Source organism: Rhopalosiphum padi, chromosome 2 (genome assembly GCF_020882245.1).
Source record: "Rhopalosiphum padi isolate XX-2018 chromosome 2, ASM2088224v1, whole genome shotgun sequence".
Lineage (NCBI taxonomy): Eukaryota > Metazoa > Arthropoda > Insecta > Hemiptera > Aphididae > Rhopalosiphum > Rhopalosiphum padi.
In genome coordinates, this window is record NC_083598.1 from 67,906,664 (window position 1) to 67,930,667 (window position 24,004).

The window sequence follows — 24,004 nt, forward strand, 5'->3', positions numbered from 1 at the left end:
AAATGTTGATTTGTATTTTTCGCTATTCGTTTGTGTACGCGTTAACGAAAATAAACAAAACAAAAAACGACTATGGTACGTAACAAAATACTATTGTTATAGAAAGTCACGCCAACACATAAATATTATTATTATCTATTTACTTTACATACCATTATATGAAATCATGAATACGGGGTGGGGTTTTTTTCGCAAGGTCGAGAGCACTCGTATATTAAATTCTCTCTCAAACCGTTTTTATTTTAAATCAAAAATTGCCAACGTATTATACGTTTTTACACGTTATCAGATGACATGTTTCTACGAAAAAAAGCTAAAAATATTTCTATATCCTCGCATCTGAATACAATTAAAAATTCAATACAATCGTACTTTAAAATAATATAATTTTTGACGTCTATATAACAATTAAATAAATGTATGCATGTGGGTGTACCTGCTGCTGCTGTTGCAGTAGTAATTTCCAAACGACTTTTTTTCCATTTTTTGGTCAAGAGAATAAAAACGAAACCGTTCCCGCTGCCCATGATGTTAAATCGTTCAAATTTTATTCGAAAATCCTAATCCCTCCCCCACCCCTCACTCTTACCTCAATGAATGATCGTTGGTCCATTATATCATTTACTGCTGTTGTGTTCCCACTGTATGTTCGTATTATTTTTCATTATAAACGAGTAGCCACTTCTTCTTTGTACGGTTTCAACATTTCGTGTAATCAAGTATATTCTATAGCGTGTAATATGTTATATAAAACAGCGGTTCTCAAGTCGAGGTATGCATATCACTGGTGGTATGCGAAAGGAATATTTTTCAACTCTAGATAACAATTGGTAATGTGGTACCTATATTAAAAAGATATCCAAGAGACGACATAAGGAATGATATACACGGCTGATACAACGGTACCCTAACCTGAAACTACCTTCTCAAATGAAATTCTCAACAATCCCAGTCACCGTATAACGTATTGTAATGACGACTCTAGTCGGCCGGGACGATAAAATTATTATGATAATTTCGCAGGAACGACTCACACACATCACATTCCGCGCGACACGTAAGTCAGCATATTATACAAATGGGTACTCGCCGCATCTTCACAATCGAATGGCGAGCGTGGGTGGCAGGTGGTCTTCTTCGGGTACATGCCTGGACACGTCCGTGTAGTCAGGTCGACCACACGTAACCAATTAATCTAAATCACGACGTCCGTCGCGCCACCGCGCTTGTCTTTAAAGTACGGTCGAACGAGGAGGTCATAATATTACCCGGTGGATCCACGTATAATATAATTACCCACTCTACGCCCCACCCCCGCGATAATATTCGTTACGGTATACATAAATATGTACATCGTTCTTACGTAAGATATAATTTATAGTTATTAATTAAAATAAGAAATATATATTTTATACCGTATAATTTTCCACTACAAATAGAACTGCAAAGAGGAAAACATTTAGGCAATCGAAACTACCGTTCTCTAGAGATTTCAGCGTACATACTATTATAGTCTCGTATTATACACAAAATATTGTTATTTTTATAAAACATTATTTTACCTAATATTATCATTATGTAGTATGAACCTTTATTTTTTTTTCTATTGAACGGCAAAACCGAGAGGAAATTACCTTCGCATTACACTCACACTGCCCCACATCATCGTTTATTTTATATTAATAAAAATTACAGTTGTTTGGTCTCTAAAAAAAATCTCTATTTACCGTGCTGATTTATTAGATGTATTATATACCTAATAATATTACCGCTGTCCGCTGTAACTATATAATATTACCATCGTGGACAAAATAACTTATTAAATTAAAATTTAACAAACAGTTGTAGTTGTGTGTGTGTGCGTGTGTGTATGTGAATTTAGATAAGTACGGAGCCAACATTTTAAACCTATATTAATCTTTAAAACAAATTTCGTAAATCATTGATTTGGGGACGGTTCGTAAATATATCACAAGTATTATATTGTGTGCATTGCGCATTAAAAATATAACCATGCTATTATAATATATAGTTAATACGGCGTTTTTTTTTTTTTTATGAATTTCCGTCAGTTTTTCCAAATTCAAAGAAAACTTCGTGGATTTTCAAAGTTTTAATAATAAAAATAGCTATTGTATTATACTTTTGTAGTAAATTTAATATATAAATTAATATGTACAATGTACATTAGTCTTAAGTATGTACTCAGAGCAAATACAAACAACAACAAATTATTTACCTAACAGGGAAAACCTACAACATATTGTTTATTACATTTTAGAAATTCGACTAAAACTAAAATATTGTACACTTGTACTTTGCTTATAAAATAATTAATTATCTTTTATTTTTTATCCTGTACTGTTAAATAGCACTTAAAATCATAGAAGAATTAGACAGATCTTTACTATCTTTAGACATTTAAAATACAGTGCCTAGAATCTACAGGAAAACACATGTCCTATATGCAATTACAAATACCGGATAATCCATTTAGCGCAAGACACTTGTCCAAACTATTGTTTTTAGAAATATATATATATTTATTTTTTACATAACTTTAAATCGTTAATAACAATATTTTTCTAAAAAATATGTTTTTTACTACTTATCTATTTTTATTGTTATTATTTTTTCAATTTTTTCGCTATACTTCGATACACAAAAATCAAATTTTAGACGAATAGTTCATAAGTCATAACTTATAAGTATTTGAAGTATAAATGAGCAGCGTAAAGTGTTAAAGAGGTAACCCGCAAACACTTGGACTACTACTTCGCTCATCTAAACTTCATATTATACTTGCAACTAATAACTGTCCAAAATTTGATTTTTATAAATTTAAATATTTCGAATAATATTCCGCCTTGGCAGATATATTAAAATAAATTTGTATGTTTTCTAAAACAATGAGTATGTTACGTTAAATAGATTAAATCGTATAAAGGCCATAGTTGATATAGAAGTAGTCACACTCTCGATTAAAAAACAATAGGTGTGCATAAAAATGTAAAGACATCAGGATTATTTAGTTTTATCTTTTTCTCATTTTGTTGTTAATATTTTTTTTCTGATAAAAATGTCTTGAAAATTTGCTCTCATGTCTCCCTAGATTCCAATATGTGCTCATTTGTATCTATAAATATAATTTGAATCTGACCTGCCTATAAAAATATATCACCACCAATATGCCTTAAATTTAACCAACATAAATGTATCCGAATTATAATTTTTTTTGATACCTATCCGAACTTATTGAACCACATTAGCTCCACTCGACTTTAAATTCATATTATTTAAACGAATGTAAGATTTTTTCATTTTAAAAAGAGACTCTGTGGCTCACACAGGAATTGGTTGCCATTGGTTACAGAAAATAAAACAGCTATTAGGATAGGATGCAATTTTAGACCTGTATTTTATATTTGGCCATAACAACACAAATATAACTGTGATAAAGATGTGTACAGCTTACATTTAACGGAGTTTAAGAAGGGGTAAATCCGCGGGCATTTAAGTTGTCACGGGCAACGTCGTGCAGGATCATCTAGTATAATATATGTCTAAGTAGTTTGCTGGGTCTCATTTCGTTAATCATAAATACCAAACGGGTTATATAATATTATATATATATTATAAATAGGAACCACAATTAGACTTATGTAATATTTTATTTTTAATACCCAATTAATAATATTATTACATAGAACCATACACGTTCAATCGAGTTTCTAAGTTCACTAGCTATATCAAATATGTATAATATCCTGCACCGCCCTTATAATATTAATTAACAATTTAATATTATACCGTATATATTGTATGGCAGTAATATAATATATCAGGTCTTTGTTGTCGGTGTTTTATAGCCCTTCTATAAAGAATACAAAAAAATGCAATTCTCGGCGAATTTAAAAAGACCGCGTGTTTTGCATAGATCACCTACTATTACCTATGTATAATAATGACGTTAAAATAACACCCATATCTAAATCAAAATGTTCGTATCGGATGTAAACCGCTATTTTTTGTCCACCGATCACGCGTATGCGCGTGTGTGCTACCCACGCGTAGCCGACAACGCATTTGTTTTCCTGAACTAATTTTTCAGGTCCGTCTATAATATAACTTTATCCGAACCATACGGCCACGTCCCGCTAAGGTATATAAGAACACTCGTGTAAACTCAGACGCCGCATGCGGTTAATCCGCAGGGTGGAATTACTGGAATTATTCCAGTTGTGTTCTGATTAGAACAACCACCGCCGTGCCGTTCGTTTGCTAAACTTTTCGTGCCCGTTTAACGGCCGTCCTATTATATAACTGCATAATATATACGCAGGTACCTATAACGATATAATTTATGCAACCCAAATCGGACGGTCTTAGTTTGCGCACATTTACCAAAATTATGACCTGTCTGCGCACATTTTTACCACTCGTTTGCGCACAGATTATTTTTCGCACAGCTACTCGTCTGCGCACATATTACACGCTTACATTTTTCTTCCCGTACTTGTACACACTTTGGACTGTAAAGGTTCACAGGTAGAGTTCCAGAAAATTGTTTTTTTTCTCGTTACATAAATACAACTTTGTGGTGACGTCATCGTGATTTAAATAAATGTACTCTGGTTTTAATAGTACTTAATTCTCGTTTAATAATTTTACTTGAATACGTATTTGTGTGAATTTCTTCATCAGTTTTTTTCGTAGCTAACAAGACTTCAGATTTTATCGTTATATTCTTCATTCTCAAAATATTACTCATGATTATAATATATGTTCGTTTTTAAAACTAAAAATTATTGTAAGAGTACACTGATTATTTATGGTAGTCACTGATTTCTATTTTTTATTTGTACAACAGAATAAAGATAATCATCACTTTATAGTTTTTAACACTATGTTTAAAAAATGTAAATTTTTAATTAATTAATTGAAGTACGCATTTTACTCCAACGCTTTTCAAGAATATATTTCATTTCAATATACATAAATACTGAATTCTCTGTAGCGGTGAATTGCAAAAACTTATTTGAAAAATTACAAAGCCGTCTCAATAGAACAATAGAAGTTTATAGATTGCTAATAAACAATGATGAAGTTAACGGTTTATCGAATTCTAATCTTTTTTCGTATCAACGAATACCTAGTATTTTATAATACAAACGTATTCTATAATGTTTTGTGCACATTTTCATACTTATATTCAAACAAATTTCATATTTCAAACGAAAAAATAATAATGTTTGCTTTTAGTAATTGGAGAAAAATAGACATAATATTCTAGTACAAAAATTCGTGTTGAGTAAAATGGAAAGTATCAATTTTGATTAATTTTAATTTTTTTTTTTTAGGAAAATCGTCCCATCTTAATCAATGTGTAAAACATATTATGAGACTGTTATAATGAATATTAGGCCTAACCACTTTACACGTGATTGTATCACCTGTATGGGCTGTATGTCTAATCAGTAATCACAAATATTGGTACAGTGACTGTTTATATTTTTTTTTCTAGAATTTAAAACCTATGTACCATACCTAGTACCTATACATAGGTACTTATATATAAGCGGTAATGTATTATTATGGAACATATTTGCGAAAAATCGTTATATTTACACACACCCATCGTGCAATACAATAGTAATATGATGGGTGTCGATGATTAGACAACTTTTACACACTTTTACTTGGTAGAGTGTAGATAATAATATATACCTATATAGTACGTACATTATACAGTTCGATTCGTGCCGCGTTCCAATACGACGTGTCCGTGACTCGCATGGAAAAATACACATTCGGAGTTAATAAACTGTTTTTACCGTAAAAACAAAACAAATCGTTCGGATATCGCGTAAATATTATAAATATATATATATATATATATATAATATTGTGTTGCTCGACACGTCGCCGGAGCGTCATGTAGCGATAATAATATTATTATCATCATCATCATCATATATATGTATATAGTTATATTGCAACAAATTTCGATCGTGTGTTCCAAATATATATATATTGGAAATCCGTACGTGTCAACAACACTTTGATTCATTACCACCCGAATAAACAGTGAAGTAATATAATATAATATGCGTGCGTAGTATTATATCGCGCGGAAACCTGTCCTTATTATGCAAACACCGCTGTGTATAGGTAACCGTCTCGCGGTCGTATCCGTCAGTCGTTCACTAGTTCGTCGTTGCACACAATGGTTGAATATGGTCCAACGCTGATGATGCTGTTATTGCCAGCACATTTTCAAATGTATTATAATATTATACTATATACCATGCCGTGATATAATCTGTAAGCCTATATACATATAATATATATATATTATATAGGGTGATTCACCAAACTGCTGGTTCACTTTTTTCGCCAATAATGTAGTTACTCAAAATTTGATGTTTGGAAATTTTAAATAAGCTTAATAAGACCTTATTTTCAAATAAATTCATAAGATTTTTAGATACAACTTCCGTTTTTCTGATGTGACCGTCCTTTTTTACAGTAAATTACTTGACGGATAATTTTTATGAAAATTTGGTAGTATCAAAATCAAAATGAACGAGCAGTTTTTGAGATATTTAAGTTATTTACCTTTGTGTATACTAAGAATAATAGATTTGGAAGATATTATTTATGGTGCGACTATGGTGATTTGAAAATTTTAGTAATTAATACTATCAGTCAACATGTTTTATAATTTTTAAAAATGTCCAAATATTAAATTTATTTTACCGTATCAAATATAACATATAGTTTATATTTTTGTGAAACCATTTGTATCAACTATTATACACCTTAAAACTTAAATTTGAATAATATGGTCTTTTAAGTACAATAAATTATAAAACTCCAAAAATTAGAAATTGAATTCATTCATATTATTAAAGGAAAAAACGGTGTGAACGTGCTTAGTGAATCACCCTGTAATATGTTTAGTCTATATACGTACATAATATATAAACTAAACATATATTACTTTAGAACAATACTCGAACCCGACCAATATGATTATATTAAAGTGTGTCCCCAACTTTGTTTTAACCTTGTTTGGGACACTTCGACTACGGTATAACACTACAATATTATTATATTATATCTATGGTCTCGATAATATCAGAATAAACCTATATTTATATCGTACGCCTCGATCACCATGTCCGTCCACGTTACAATGCGTATGTATTCTAATATATAATTTATAATATTGTCCATTATCGATGGCAACGACAAACTGTACTGCAAGATAATAATATAATCGCATTGTGTACATAATTATTGTATAAGTAGTAAGTACCTACACGTTTATTTCTATAATACTATAATCTACTTCCGCTAGTATGTTTATTGAATTATATGTTATCTATTGAGCGTTGAGAGGAATTCGAATTTCGAGTAAAAGTATTTAAATTTCAAAAAGTATTCGAATACGTATTTTAAATAATTTTAACAAACGAAGTTTGGGCGCAGTATTTAAAATTCTTTCTCGAAGTATTTGAATTTAAAATAAAATAAGTACTAATTTTCAAATACTTTTTATTTTATTTATTATTTGTAAATTCAATCGTATTAAAAAATATATATAAAATAATTCAAATTTGCTAGAAACTTTGCTTTTATTTAAGCATTACATAGTTTCAATTATACTGATAATCATTTTTAAATGTATGACAAATCATCAATTTAATTCAAAATCCCAATTGAACAAGTACAAAAACATTTTTAAGTTTTGCTACAGCCATTTTAAAAATGTACACGGGTGTATAGTACCTTGTAGTACTAGTCGATTACCAACTTCTTCTATTGAATAGGCTTAACTTACGATCATCGGCTAATAGATGAACTATGACATAAATGTAAACTTCCTTCAAATGTTGATTAATGGATTTGTAGATTCCCCCGAGCTTTTATCAAAAACAAATTTCAATTTTCCATCGTTTTGGGTATATTTTATTAATTTTTTCTATGATTTGTGGAGAACATTAGATCTACTATCAAATAACACAGTGGCGGCGTCAGGATTTTTTTCTAGGTAGGGCCAATGTGAGGCCAACAATTAAAAATGAGTATATTATAATGTCTAAAGTTAGGCTAGTGGTAGGGGCCAGGCATTTTCAAGTAGGGCCATGGTCCTACCTTGCCCGACCCTGACACCGCCACTGAAGTACCAACTACTCGTAATCAAGGTAATAAACCTATCAATGTTTAACTATAGTTATGTTTAATCATGTTTAGCTTATTATATATAAATACAAATGCTCATTTCTTAAGAAAAATATGTATTTAAAATAATTTAATTCTTAATCATGCAATAAATATAATATCTCATATAATATACATTATACACTGACCATGACATGGGTTTTAAAAAAAAAAAAAAAAATTTTCTTTAACATTTATCGTCTGTATTTTATACTATGTACTTGTATTATATAGTTAAAGCTTTTGGGTAATGACCGAATTTTGCAATGATTTAAAAGTTGAATGTTATATGTATAGTTGTATAACTATACTCTATAAGTAAAATTACGTAATAATTTCTAAATAATAATATTTTGGTTTTTGAAATTTGAAACAATATATAGATGTATTACAAGGCAGGGTATATAAATCCAAAAATCAGATTTTTAAAAATGATTAATTTGTAGGTATTTAATTTACCACGTGTTATATAATGCAAAAATAAAAACCATATACCTACCAAATCCGATATACTCGTAGTACATATACTACTAAGAGTATATAATGATGACGCGGTGACTATACAAACAGTATTCCTACCTACCTATGTTTATTAATTAAGATAAGTCAGTAACCCTGGCTTGTGTGTGTTGTTCTAATGAAGCTTTTTGATAGGTTTGACATCCACATCATAGTCAAAGGGTAGCCTTATTAGTCATAAATCATAATATTATATTACACTGACAAAAATTGTTAGTTTCCAATTAATTAACACACTCAACTATCTTTTATTGTATCGATTTCAGAGCCTGTTGAAACCGAACGCTTATATCGTCACGCAAGGGCCCACCGAGAACACGGTCAACGATTTTTGGCGCATGATATGGCAAGAAAACGCGTGTTGTATTGTCATGTTGACCAAGACTTTCGACTTTATCAAGGTTTGAAACATTTGTGTATATAGTCCATCCGACAACAGTTTCCGTTATTTACGCGGCGGAAGTCTCACTCGTTTATTCCTCGCCCTAGGTTATGTGCATACAGTACTGGCCGTCAGCCAAGGTGAACAGCGAAAACTATGGCGATCTCAATATATCAGTGTTACACGAGGAAGAATTAGCCAATTTTCACATCAGGACCATACAAGTCGTTAAAAAACAAGGCACGGTGAGTGTATATGACCCGATAAATGTGTAGGCTATAACACTATTATAATATTAATATTAAACACGTACGTGATTTTATTTTAATTTCCGGTCCTTCTCGTTTGTTCACTCGTTGACAACATACAGGGTTCATCAAGCTTACTCACTCCCTTTTTTCTTTAATAATTCAGTTATTCAAAATTTTATTTTCGGAATTCCCAAATATACCAAAAGACTATATTTTTAAATTCTTGAAATTGTTTATAGCACATGAGGCTTATTTTATTGAGATACGAAATTCTGTTTTTAAATAAGAACCCCCTTGCCTCCTTTTTACTGTAATTATTTAGCAGACAATTTTTTGAAAATATTTAAAAATCAAATTATTAAAATTCTAACAACTAGCTCTTGAGTTATTTAATTTTGTGTGCTTAGAAAAGTAGGTCCATGATAATGAGTTTGAAAGATATGAAGGCTATGATAATTTGAAACGTGTAATAAATAATAATTAATATGTAATCCACCAACATTTATATTTTTTTAAATCGGTTTAGTATAATAGATATATTTTTTATATTTATTTTAAACCATTTTTAAAAAATTTTATTCAATTAGTATAAATATTTTAGATGTATTTTGAATTAAGTAAATTAATATTTATTTTAAAAAAATATCTACCAAATAATTTACAGCAATAAAAGGTTCTCATTTGAAAAACAGTAGTTTTTATCACCGCGTTACAAATAATACAAATAATTTGAAAATATGATACCTACTCATATTTAAGTAGGTATATTTTAAATTTCCAAAAATCTGAGTTTTAATAAATATATCATTAAAGAAAAAATATTAAGTGAGCAACTGGGTGAATCACCCAGTATAATATTATGTTATTACAGTGAAGTTAACATAATATATACCATTATTACCTACTAATACCAACGTGTCGTCATTTGGTGTGTCCTATAAAATAAATAGATCATCCTCTATCTAAAATATCTACTGTAATATACGTGTGTGTCATTATAAAATTCGAAATCCGCTGTATGAATAAGTTAGAAATTATGCGTACGTATAATGTATATAGTATATGACAGTGTCGCGTTACTGTCATTAGTTTAAAGTATCTTATTTTTAATAATAATAAATAACACAAGCATTTGGACGTTTGAGCGTTTAGTAAAACTCGCCTAATATACGTAGGTACCTACGTGACGTGTTTTGGTAATTTATGCTATCTGCTATACAATTTACTCGACGGGATGAAATGATTAGAAAGTTAAATAAAAAAAGACATCGATAGGTAACCATTTAGCAGATACAGTATCGATGGTACTTGTCATTAAAATAGTCACTATTAGTGTCATTATGTGACATAACGCATATTGTGTACTTGTTAAAAATTAATTTAATGATAAAGCATTATATATGATGAAAAACGATTTTAAACATAAAAATAACAAAGTAACCATGGTTACTAAACAATTATTTTAATAATAATATTAAAATGTTAACAAATATTCATTATTTTAATTAATATTTTTTTCTAGATTATATTAAAAAATACTAAGAAATGCCTTCTACTTTTGACCTCTCCAAGTATAAATTAGATTTAATTTTCTACAATAAACCTCCCTCGAAGTTGATTATCGGAGCATTTTTTCTACTAGAAAATGTATCTTATTCAGACACAAAAATAAAAAAATGTATAAAAAATAACACACATCATTGTAAAATCAATACATTCATCGCTCCACTCGGAATCTAATATATATTATTTTCTACTATTATATTATATTACTAGCTATATAAACCCAACTTCGTCCACGAAAAAATGAAAAAACATAAACTATGACGCTATATTGACGTATTCAGTTTTAGTGTTCCCCAGTTCATGGGCAAATCAAAATTGATGTATCTTTTTGTGAACAATGTCAACAGAAATGAACATATCGGTTCAGCTTTCTATACTATTTTTTTGTAAACAATGATAATTCTAAATAAAAACAAAAAAAGGTGGGCAAGTGGGTATCGCTCTGCTGTATAGAAGAGATGGAGAGTAGATCACTGGTCACTATAACGGATGTGTTAAATTTGAATGCAATGACAGGTATCATTGTATACGAAAAACGATTCTGAACGGAGATGATTTATCAGTCAATGATAATTAGTAGGATTTATTATATTATTACCTATATTTAAATTGTAATATAATATCGTTATTTTACCTGATTTCGCAAAAAATTTTCATTTCATACACTCGTACAATGTTTTCTATATTAACACTGGAATTTTTTTAATTTTCTATTAATGTAACTCTTCAATTTTAAAATACTAACTAATATAGTTACATTACGTATATTTATTTACATGTTTAAGAAAACAAAATATTGGCTGTCATGGTCGTTATTAACCCGCGTTTAAGTACGCTTTTCCTATTTAAACATTTTATTCTGTCTGTCTATTAACATAAAAAGAAGTGGAATTACATTATCAATTGATATTGTTGTTATATATTATTGTGAATTTCCGCATAGGATTTTAGTGTTCGGCTTAGTCGTTGTTAAGGCATTATTCTACTATATATTATATTATATGCTGGTTATTCGTTGAGTTAACTTCTATTATTTTGTTATTGAATTGCCGATATTCTATACTCTGAAAGAATTCTTTAGTTATTAATATTTGCATTTGTAAAAACGAGTAGGTACTCAACTTTACTCGATTTTACTCGACTGTTTTATTGAAAAAATTGATGAAAAAACTAATATCTTAAGTCTCAATACTTCTATATTTCTCAAACATTTAATTGTTGTGTATACCCTAATAAATACATAATAAAATAACTAATAATATAACTCTGTAATTTCTGTGCAATCGAGATATTTTTAAATGCTCTGAAAATTTCAAGTAATTAATTTGACTCGTTTTCAAAAATTCATACTCGCCCAACTTACGACTAAGTTATTAAAATCGTATACAAGTATAAAACTATATAAGGCAGCAATTTGGAAAAAAATCTATATATAATTTTGATTGTGTTGTCATTTGTCTGCACTGACAGGCGTCATTATTAGTTGTCTACTTTATTGATTTCATCTCTATAAATGTTATCTAAATCCATGTAAGCATTATCGCATTGTTATTGTCACCACTAAAAAGTTGACTATATTTCTGGTTATTTCATTCGTAACTCATATTCTCTTTATCTTTATTTTATTATTATGTTAAAAACGTGTACATAAAAGACGTGCATATTAATCTGTGAATGTTTACTAAGTTAATGATTAGTCTACAAATCTGCAGTAAATCAAATTTGTTATGAATAAAAAAATAAACTTATTATTTTATTCATGATGCATTGTCTGAAGATAGGTTCTATTAAAATCCTAGAAAAATCAAAACAAAGTTCATTCGTTAAAATCTAACTAAAGGTGTTATAAAGTCTTACAACTAAATTAACAGTCAATATTGTGTTTAGTGTTAACTTAATTTTTTTCAGTTAATTTTAAAATAAAGATTATGATAAACTATAAAAAAAAATTACGATTTTCAGTGAACTGGAACACACTAAAATAGTGACAACACAATATTACACAATATATTATAAGCCAATTTGCTTGTTAAATTTTTCCTGTGTGAAGTCGGGTTATACTACAGTTAGTTATATTATAGATATATATTTATTCAAGTATTATAACTATCTTATTATTTAGTCCTGGGTGAATATAATAAAAAAAGATCTAATCTATACATATGCCTTTTATAATAATAACAAATTTATATTTTCATATATTCAGAATGAAGAAGAAACCCGAACTCTTCTTCAATTCCATTACACCGAATGGCCATGCCACACCTGTCCGTTCTCAAACGCGATATTGGAATTTAGACGAAGAATGAGAGCCGTTGTTGGTTCCCGGCTGCAACACGACAATCCTATCGTAGTCCACTGCAAGTGAGTGTATTCATTTTTCGACGCCTATACAATGGATCGCGTGCATAATATATCATATACTGTAAGATGGTATGTGGTGGTGTATGAAAGGGAAGTAGTGGGTATACTCACTTCTCAATTTTTTATTTTGCGTATACTCACTAAATTAACGATGATACGAGGATATATAATTCAGCCCCGTGTAAGAATTTTCAGTGGCGTAAACAAAATAATTGACGATTATTTTCAATTTTTAGTTATTAGATGACATATATTGTACTTAGTAGATAACAAATTGATAACTTAACGATATTTTAATAACCAACGATCGAATAAAAATTTAAAACCCATGACTTCGATAATTACTGTATAGTTGTTAATTTTAAGCCACTTAAAAAATATTTATCGTATAATGTTTATAATATCACGAATATAACAATATAATGAACATTTAAAAGTACATTTTTTAGATCAGATAATTCAAATTGGTCTTGTAAATACGATTTTCACGATTAATTTTAACAAAAAGCGCCTATTTTGAAAAATATCCAAAAACAATATCCTTAAAGAGCACAAATTATTCTTATATTTAATCTGTATAATAAAGGATTAGATTGTCTTATACTCACAAATAATTTATTAAGTACAATATTATTTTTTGTTTCACATAATATTTACTATAATAATTTATTATAATAACTGTACGGGGGATTTGTTATTTTCACAGCGACGGCGGTGGTCGTTCCGGCGTCTATCTTTCGATTGACGCAAACCTGGAACTCGCGGAAGAAGAAGACTGTTATGACGTGTTTGGTTATTTGAAAACGCTTAGACAGTCTAGAAAAGGAATGGTCGAGACACTGGTAATCGTAGTACATACATATACATAAATATTCATTATTTTTGCATGTAATACAATTTCACAACGATTTGCCATTTTCTTAACAGGCGTTCGTTCAAATAATAACATCATATTACTATAATAATTTACATTTCTTTAAAAATTAGTTTCATTACTTTATATAAAATATTATACCCAATACTTTAAATACTTTATTATAATATCATCCGAGTTATTATCTTTGAAGTAGTACGTGGTTCGTGACACATTGATTTTTCAATAGAGCACCCGCAAAATGACGTTTAGCTTCTCTAGTATCATATTATAATATAATAATATGGTATAAATAAAAACTTATATATTATTGTTATTTGTTAATACTCATGCATACCTGAAAACCAGAATCAATACAAATTCATATACGACACGTTGGAGGAGTTTGTGCTTTGTGGATTTTCATGGTTTCCCGTCAAAGAACTTTCACAAAAGCTGAAACAAAAGTCTATGAAGGACATCGAGACCAAGCTCAACGAATACCAAAGAGAGTACCAGGTATATATAAATATGAGTATTTTTGATCTTTGTTTATTACTACAATGTTATTAAAACATAGACCGAAATAGAACAATTAATACAAAAATTAAGAAATTAAGTATGGTCTTGACTTACCGGAGGTGTATAATGTATCAATACACGTAGGTAGTGGCACTTGCATTGCCTCCCAAACATTTTGTATATTGGAAAATTTTTTAATTTTATTAGGTATTAGCTTCTGAACCGATAAACAATTTTCAAATTAAATATAATTTTATTTTATCTTTAGCGATTAACAAAACAATATGTCTAAGGTTAAAATGTATCAGTTACGCTGTTTTTAATCAGAATCAATAAAATAATACAAATAATTAGAAACGTCTGTAGAATATGTATTTTATTATTATCAAATTTATAATATCTTTTCTGATCTCGTAAACTAACCAAGGTCCAAACTATAGATGTCACCCACAGAATACTTACATTAGCAATACACTTACACGCATATTTTTTCAAACCAATTCAAATAAAAATATAATTTAGTAATATTATGATTATTACATTATGTTTTCAGCAAATCTGCAAGATGACTCCACGTTTTACGATTGGTGATTGCGCTGGTGGTCATCGAGGTGACAACCGAGAAAAGAACAGAGATGTGTTGATCGTTCCGCGTTAGTATAATATAATATAATGTACTATACCTGTATATTGTACAAAACCGCTTCAGATTTATGCACACTTAATCACATAATATTATAAATTAACACTGAATTTTTTATAAAAACGTATTATATTTTGTTTCTTACGTCAGTTTTTTTTCCCTTTAGCTGACAACTTCCGACCGTATTTGACTTCGTTCCAAGGCAACACGTTTACCGACTATATAAACGCAGTTTTCGTTGACGTAAGTAACCATAACACTATTAATATCCATTGATATACTGCAATCTGTGTATATATGTACTACGTTCGCTGCTCGTAAGTCGTGCAGTCAGATATTATGTAGTTCCCAATAATATATCGTCCACGAGTCGACGTAATTCGTTCTTGACACTAACGACATATACGACTAAACAATTTTTGTAAACAATTAAAATTTAAAACGTATACATGCGCAGAAAGCGGAAAACTTACATAAGCATATTAAACGAAAAAAGGGGTCCCCGTCCAATTTAAGTTTTAGCTAAAAGCGGCCCGCGAGTCGATGCAGATGATTGGTAATCACTATATTATTTATATTATACATAATGTGCTTGTGTTGCAAACGATTTTTCTCATTGTACTCGTATGCTATAAAGTTTGTCGTTTGTTGTTTCGTGCCACAGGGCTACACCAAACCCAGAGAATACATTGTCACGGAATGGCCCATCAAACACACGCCAGGCGATTTTTGGTCACTCGTGTACGATTACGAGTGTTCGGCCGTTGTCGTCCTCTGCCTGCCACCCAGAGACTCTGTAAGTTTTTGGTTTTCATATTATACACTATAACAATAATGGCAAATACATGACACGCAAAAACATGTTGAAGGCACATGAAAAACGATTCAACGGTTTATTGAATGCTTTAATGGCACGCAAGAAACAAAAAAAAAAAAAAATCATGCGATTTTGTACACGTCATGTTAAAAAAATTTGCCATCCTTGCACTATAACTTTATATTGTATTATTATTAATACGTTTTGCGTTTGTACAGCAACAATACCCTCCGTTTTGGCCGGAAGGTAGACATTCCAAAAAATACGGTCCGGTGTTCACCATCGATCATATATCTCATAATCACTACGCGAACATAAAGACATGGTTGTTTAGGATCAACAAAAAGGTGGGATGGCATAATCATCACGCTTTATTATAACCCAATAACGACTATCACTGTCGACTACCAGTGTGTTATAATATTATACTTTATTTATCGTATGATGCATTTACAGATCGTATCGCTCACTGAACTCATGGCTGGCGTGAAAGCGCCGCCAAGAACGGTCCAACTGTTTCAGCTCACTTGCTGGCCGCTGGGACACAGGGTGCCAACTTCTACCAACTCTCTGGTTGAACTCATGAACATGGTCGAGAGGTGGCGACAGAGAATCGACTACGGACCTGTCGTGGTCGTATCACAGTAAGTGTATTATTATATTTTAAAACATTGTGTTTACAATGATAAAAAATAAAAATAAAGTAACAAAAAAAAACGAAATCATAAGAATCGTTCTTATCGACCCCTTGACCGCCTACCGGTACTCGAGGGTGGTCTTATAAGACTCAAATTTCGTACAGACATGAATATATTTATTTTTCACTAAGCTTTAGACAAAACCTAAAATCCTCAATTCCCATATAGTATTTCCAATACTAAAAAAATATGTATTTTCTTTATTATTTAAACAAAATATAACGTACTTTATGTTGAATATTTTATATAAGTTTTCAACATTTTATAACATACCTACCTATTATTAAACTATGCATTTATAATTAAAAGATTACATACAAAAGTTATCAGTGTGCAATAGTGATAACTGATATAAGTTTGTGAAACTAAATCATTTTAACATAGTTTAAAATAAATGATAGACTAATGAATTGTGTTTCGACTATAGTTATTATTTTCTTTACTTATCAAAACGACACGAAATTTAATTTTTTTTTTAATAAGTTAACGCCAAAACATTTGGTAAAGACAGCTAATCACCTGCTCCATAATATATAATAATGAATAAATTATTTTACATTTTAATCTTCGTATGAACCATTTCAGTGATGGCAGGGGCAGGTGCGGTGTTTACTGCGCTGCGAACGCGTGTATCGAACAAGTTATCCAACACGGTGAAGTAGACGTCTTCCAAGCCGTAAAGACCGTCAGGCGTCACCGACCGCAACTCATAGAGAATATGGTGAGCTACCGAAGATACACCCCTTTCCAACTCATATTCAAATTCGTCAACATACGTTTTATATTATGTTCGGCGAGTGTTAAATTTAACCTACCATGTTTTTATGAGGGTGATTAATACCTAGGTACTGCAATTGCTTAGTATTCGAAGACGATTTTTATGATTACTATCAAGTATTAGCTATATGTAAACTAAACCAGTAATAAATATTAATAATATAATCAAAGATATCTCCCAGATGAATAATATACAGTAGAATCCGCTTAATTGGGATACATTGGGCGGTGACCTATTTGTCCCAATTATCCAACTGTCCCGATTAATCGAATAACTAATAGACCGGTACATTTGTTCGGGACTATGCGATCAGTCCCTATTAAGCGGTTGTTCCCTTTATGTGGTGTCCCAAATAAGCGGATTCTACTGTATGTCAAATGGTATCTCGTCATTGAGTAGGTCACTAAATATAATACGGATGTGTTAGATTTGAATTCAATAATATTGAATGATCCAAATCATTTAATATGTACGAAAAACGAAATACTCAGTGAAGACGGTCTGTCAACCTTATCTTACTATAGACACATTGCTACATTAGTAACTTATTTTTCTATCAGAATCTAAGACGAACTGATTTAAGCTAAAACTAGATTCCATATATAAACTTGTATAAATTATAAGTATTTAATTATTAGCTCGGTAATATAAATACCAGGGCATCGCAAAACGGTGTGAATTTGGTTCACATAGATAACTAAAAATTTATCTAAATATTTAAAAAAATTATATTGTGTATGATATAGTTTATAATAATAAATTAATAACGTAGAACGTATAGATTCCCTATAAATAATATATTTCAAATTATAACTTAAAGTTTAATTATACTATTTCGACAAAATTAAAACTTGAACATTTTATAAACAAAAAGTTGTGGATTGTATTATTATTTATTGAATATTTTAGATTTCTAAGAAAACCTAAGGAGAATCTTATAATAATAAATTTTAGAGCCATTTTACTAAAAATAGAAATGTTTTCACACAAATCAAAAAATAATATAAAAAAATCGAACAGTCTTAATGTCTTTAAATATCATAGAAAGAAAGTACCAACATATTATTTTGAATATTTTATGAAATGCGTACAAGAATTGTATTAAATTTGTTACCTTAAACTACAAACTATATACAATTGTTTACCAGGAGGCAGAAACTACTCTCAAAGTAGAAAAGAATTGTTTTTATTGCTCCAAAAGATAATGAAAGACACAAAAATAAAAATAAAACACACATCAGTGTATAACCAATACGTCATTCATCGCTCCACTCAGAATTCTAAAAATACAACTTTATTGCATTTTAAACGTACGCATAAAGCCTCAAAAGTTAATTCAAAATCTGTCTCGTTTGTATAAACGGTTATTTATAATATATCGTGCGTAGTATTATACTTCTGCTTAAACGTATTGTGTGTGTACGCCTGCATGTTTCAACATCAATAATAATGTTCTCGTTTTTTACGACTTACTCTTCCGGTTAGTCATCAGACCGTTCGTTTCCAACGAATTGCAAACATCCGAAAGGACTATATACCATTGCCGTCATTTAGGTTATATTATATTTCGTAGGAACTTTTTAAAGTGAAATAGTGATTTGTATCTCTTGGCTAGATGTTCTCTTTATTACTTTTTAGTATTCAAATGTATTAACATCAAGAAATATTGACCTGGTGTACAGTAGAGCGGTTCCTACTTGCCCATCTTTTTTTATTTAGATATGAATATGTAATTTTAAGCTAAACTATGATATTTACTATTTACTTACTATTTATTTACTATTATTTATTTGTAACATAAAAAAAAGTAGGTACCACTTTTCTGTACATTGGGTGTTGAGTAAATTACGTTGTTATGGGTATATTAAATTTGAATTCAATGATATACCGTTGTATACGAAAAACAATTTTAAACGAAGACTGTCTGTCAGCCAATATATCACTAAATATATTTCATGATATGTTTTTTAATATAATTATTAAAGTTATTTATTTTACTTTTAGTATAACGATAGGTCAATACAGTTTTTCCAAAGATATTTCATACCTTATTATACTATTATGAATTTTTTTACTTTTAAATGAGTATAGTTATATAAATGGATTGATTCTTTGTTGTTGTGGTTTTAGACTGAGTACAAGTACTGTTATGACCTGGTGTTGCACTACGTGCTGCACTATCTGAACAAGGACCAAAAGGAGAAGAAATGAGATTACGAGGTAGAAGCTCAGTGGTACTGTCAGTTCGGTAGGGGCGCGGCGCAACCACTGACGCCCGACCAACCGGGCGACGATGCGGCAGCGTCCCGGGGCGACGGCTGGGGCGCGTCCACGTCCGGCGACGGTCACGGCGCAGCCCCTGCGCCCATACCGTACCCGGGACGGTACGTGGTGGTCAAGCAGTTTGCGGTCGACCGGCCGGACACGCACCCGCTGCCTGACACGGCCCCGCTGCTCTACTACAACCCGTACTACCTAAGGCTGGACTTGAAGACGCACAGCACGCGACTGCTGCACAACTCCATACAGCAGACCAGCGTGGACGCGACGCCCGAACATCACGCAGCCGTGGTTTCCGGTCTGACTGCTGCCGGTGTGCTGCTCCCAGAACCGGAACCGATAGCGTCCGCGCCCGTACCGCCGTTGTTGCAGCGCAGCGATCACCGTAGCTGTTCAATCGCGTCGGCCGGCAAGAAGACCGTAGCGTTTGCCGATACCGTGGACGTCTGCGATGGCGGCGGCGATGACGACGACGAAGATGACATCGACCACCGACCGATCGCGACGGTGACGGTGAAAATTGCAGCCGAGGTACGGACACAAGTGCCGGCGCCGGTCATCCGCTGCAGGCCGGCCAACGTGTTGCAAGTGCACTCTCAGACGGGCGAAATAGTCGGCGACGTGTTAATCGAACGAAAGCGCGAGCCGCCGCCGCCGCTATCGCCGCCGTCCACAGCGACGAACACGGCTACACCATCGCCGGTGGACGACGACACGTCGACCTATTCGAGCGGCGGTTGCAGCAGTCGGCGCAAGCGGCATGAGATGTTCTGCCGCCGGCGACAGTCGCCCGTCTACAGCTGCGACGACGGCACTGGCGAGACGGCCACCGCCAACTCACTGGCCTCCGACAGCGCGTCGTCGTCTTCGGTGTACGAGAGCTGCGACGACGACCTGAACGCTGTCGTTGTGCTGGGCGCCGAACTCAACAGGCCGCCGTTGCGCCGGTCAGCCGCGGCGGTCAACGGATACGCCGGCTGCTGTCCGTCATGAATCGCGTCCGCGTGTTGGGTAACCGCCGCCACTGTATATTAAAATACAATATTGTAATATTGCCGCCTCTCGCTCACACAGTCGCACTGTTTCTGTTTCTCAAACACACTAAACAGCGTAAGTTACGTCGTCTGTCGTGTCCAATAATCGAGTTAGAGCCAACTCTATAGTTATAGAAATGTCCCAGTAGGTCGTGATTAGTGAATGATACATATCACGGTTACAGCAACTGTGCAGGTTAAGAATTAAGAATACGATAAGGTTGACTTCGTGCTGTACCGTTATTTCCGAAATAAAAATCATGTTGAAATTTATAGTAATTTTTTTAAATGTGAAAAGGTACTATCACTATTTACACTATATTGAGTCGTCCAAAATCTACTGCGTTATTTATTTGATCACATTATAACTTGGTAGACAATAAACATACTCAGAACCAACATATTAAAGGTTAGCCGATTTGGCTTTTAATATTTCAAACGTTTTATCATTAGAAATATATTTTAAATTGTATAGATAAATATTTGATCATTGTTAACCACACGTCAAAAAGTTAAATATTTTTCAACTTAACGGTAATGCCCGGTAATATAATATACAGTGGCGTATCCAGAGTCGTTGGCCGTATTTATTATTTTTTGTTTTAAAGATTTATATTTATTTGTATACATGAACACATACTACAATATGTCTTATAAAATTTTAGACACTGTGTGCCCCCCCCCCTAAAAAAAGTTCTGGATACGTCACTGGTAATATTTAAAAAGGATGTTCATTTAAAACACTGGGATTTTAACACGACGTATTAAATTATAGACGACACGATACAAAGATGTCTTTGCTGTTATATTGATGGATTATGAAGTAACCTTGTAAAACACGAGACACGACTGTAGACGTAGCTGCAGCTACACCACCTTTAACACAATCACTCTTTCTCATCAATCCTAAAACAGGGTACAAAATAAAACAAGGTAAACTTTTCCTAATATTATATACTTCAGCCCCATACAGGTATGAATTCAACGTGTGAGGCGGTCGTGTATTATTATAATACCATATAAATATAACACAATATTGTCAATATAATATATATTATATCACGATTACGGTTACCACTATGTGCACCCACTTACCAGCATCCAACAGCCCTATATAATTGTAAATCCATCATATATCTACTGTGTATATATCGATAACAGCACCACTGACTATAATAAATTTGTATAAATAATAAAATATGTAAGTATACCTAGTATATACGCCATATTTACTCGCACACACGTATAATTTATACGTAAATAGAGATCGTACTTTTATCCACTAAGAAATTTTGCTGTACATAAAAGTGTACCTGTATAAAATTGTATTATAAGATGTTATATTATTCTGTAATACGTAATATAATATATTAGGTACACATTATATTATTTAAAACGCGTGTCACACGGTGTTCAATTCAAATAATCGGGGTAATTTTTGATGTTGAATTATATATTGTATTAAGATTGAAAATACAGGGTGCGCGTGTCATATGCATTGTTATTATTATTGATATTATTATTATCATCATCGTTATAATTAAATATATATTATAATATAGTTCGAGTGACGGTATTAAAATAAAATTTTGTAGAAAGGGTTTGCCGGAACGAATAAATAGGTATAAAATAAGTAATATATATATTATATATTATATAATAAAATAATCGTATTATAGATAGATATATATCCTCGAAACGAAATTATCATATGATTCATATGCATAAATTATAATATTTATATTAGAATGTAATGATACTTATTGCTTCTATATGCTATGTTGGTAGACGATATGCGCTCGCAAATGTAGGTTTTTAATATGATAATAAATAGTATTCGAACCATTTTTCGTCGGTATGTAACAACAAACCGTAATAACTGCTCGTAAAAACCCAATAACTATATGACCTAAAATCCATGGTTACTCTTTTCTCAATGCCGAACCTTGAAGATACTGAATTTGCAGTGTATGCCGAACCTTGAAGATACTGAATTTGCAGTGTTCTTCATACAGATATATCATCTATAAAAATCAATGAAAATTGGTCATAAAAGTTACATTGTAATATAATATATTAGATAATATATTATAATATATTAGATAGATTTAGAAAAAGGATGAGAATCTACTTATACTTTATAGTATTAAATGTGTAATTGGAAATGTTTAAAATCGTTCGGAAAAATTTGAAATATATTATTACCACACGTCTTCCTCTGCAACAACGTATAATTCAAACTTAATTGTTAATTGCAGACTTTTTCACAAAACCCGTTTTTTCATGTATACCGTTTAAAATTGATTTTCCTATATGAGTGCTAAAAAGTTAGATGAATACTGAATATAGTATAAAATTAAAATAATCCTTTCGGCAAACCCTACAATCACGCGTCGGTTAATTTATACAACTTTTGTTCCTCATAATTAGTTTTAATTCACTTTTATACTAATAATATTATATATTTTTAAATTATTTAATTCCGTAATCAAAATATATTGTACTGGACCAGTTATGTTATAACAATTTTACACTAGTTATATTATACGATTCGTATTTATATATTTGTGCATTGTTCTGCGTTTGAAGTTGCAAACTACGATTTTAGCAACTCTATGAATATATATATTAAGTATTTATCATCAAAACTGTGTATTGTTTGTTCAAATGGTTTAAACCAGTAATAGATAGGTACCTAAATTTGGTATTTACCTAGTATACCAACAGTACCTAACATGTTAAATATAATATCAAGTGTACGGGCCGGGAGCGTATAGTAATATACTAATATGTAATACCTACGAGCACACGGACTCTAACTTAAACTTACTCACTACTAGCACCTAATACTTAAAAATATGCAAGAATAGCTGGTCGGGATCACTGGGCAAATAGTGACAAGCTATGTAGTGCGTGTTGTGTAATAGGTATCTTGTGTATACGACATACGTGTTTATGTATGTGTGTAGACTTGAATTAATTGACAAAGGTAACTCAAATAAATAATGGTAACTAAATAAATATGGTATAATAAAAAAATAATAGATTACGCCCTTTTTGGCACAACAAGT

General features: G+C 31.4%; 1 protein-coding gene across 3 annotated transcripts in view; it reads left to right on the forward strand.

The window, feature by feature from the left end:
* LOC132920451 (receptor-type tyrosine-protein phosphatase kappa) overlaps positions 1-19,890 on the forward strand; it is a 128,203-nt gene extending 108,313 nt beyond the window's left edge. For 2 of the 3 annotated variants that reach the window (XM_060982854.1, XM_060982856.1), the window contains 12 exons: positions 9,012-9,146; positions 9,235-9,372; positions 13,151-13,308; positions 14,015-14,156; positions 14,531-14,680; positions 15,237-15,336; positions 15,493-15,569; positions 15,991-16,122; positions 16,362-16,490; positions 16,600-16,787; positions 17,427-17,562; positions 19,750-19,890. In XM_060982854.1, the coding sequence (XP_060838837.1) occupies positions 9,012-9,146; positions 9,235-9,372; positions 13,151-13,308; positions 14,015-14,156; positions 14,531-14,680; positions 15,237-15,336; positions 15,493-15,569; positions 15,991-16,122; positions 16,362-16,490; positions 16,600-16,787; positions 17,427-17,562; positions 19,750-19,830 (1,566 nt within the window). In that variant the 3' untranslated portion in view covers positions 19,831-19,890. The remainder of the gene's footprint in view (positions 1-9,011; positions 9,147-9,234; positions 9,373-13,150; positions 13,309-14,014; positions 14,157-14,530; positions 14,681-15,236; positions 15,337-15,492; positions 15,570-15,990; positions 16,123-16,361; positions 16,491-16,599; positions 16,788-17,426; positions 17,563-19,749) is intronic. The other variant, XM_060982855.1, reaches the window with a different exon arrangement.
* Positions 19,891-24,004: the final 4,114 nt, after the last annotated feature.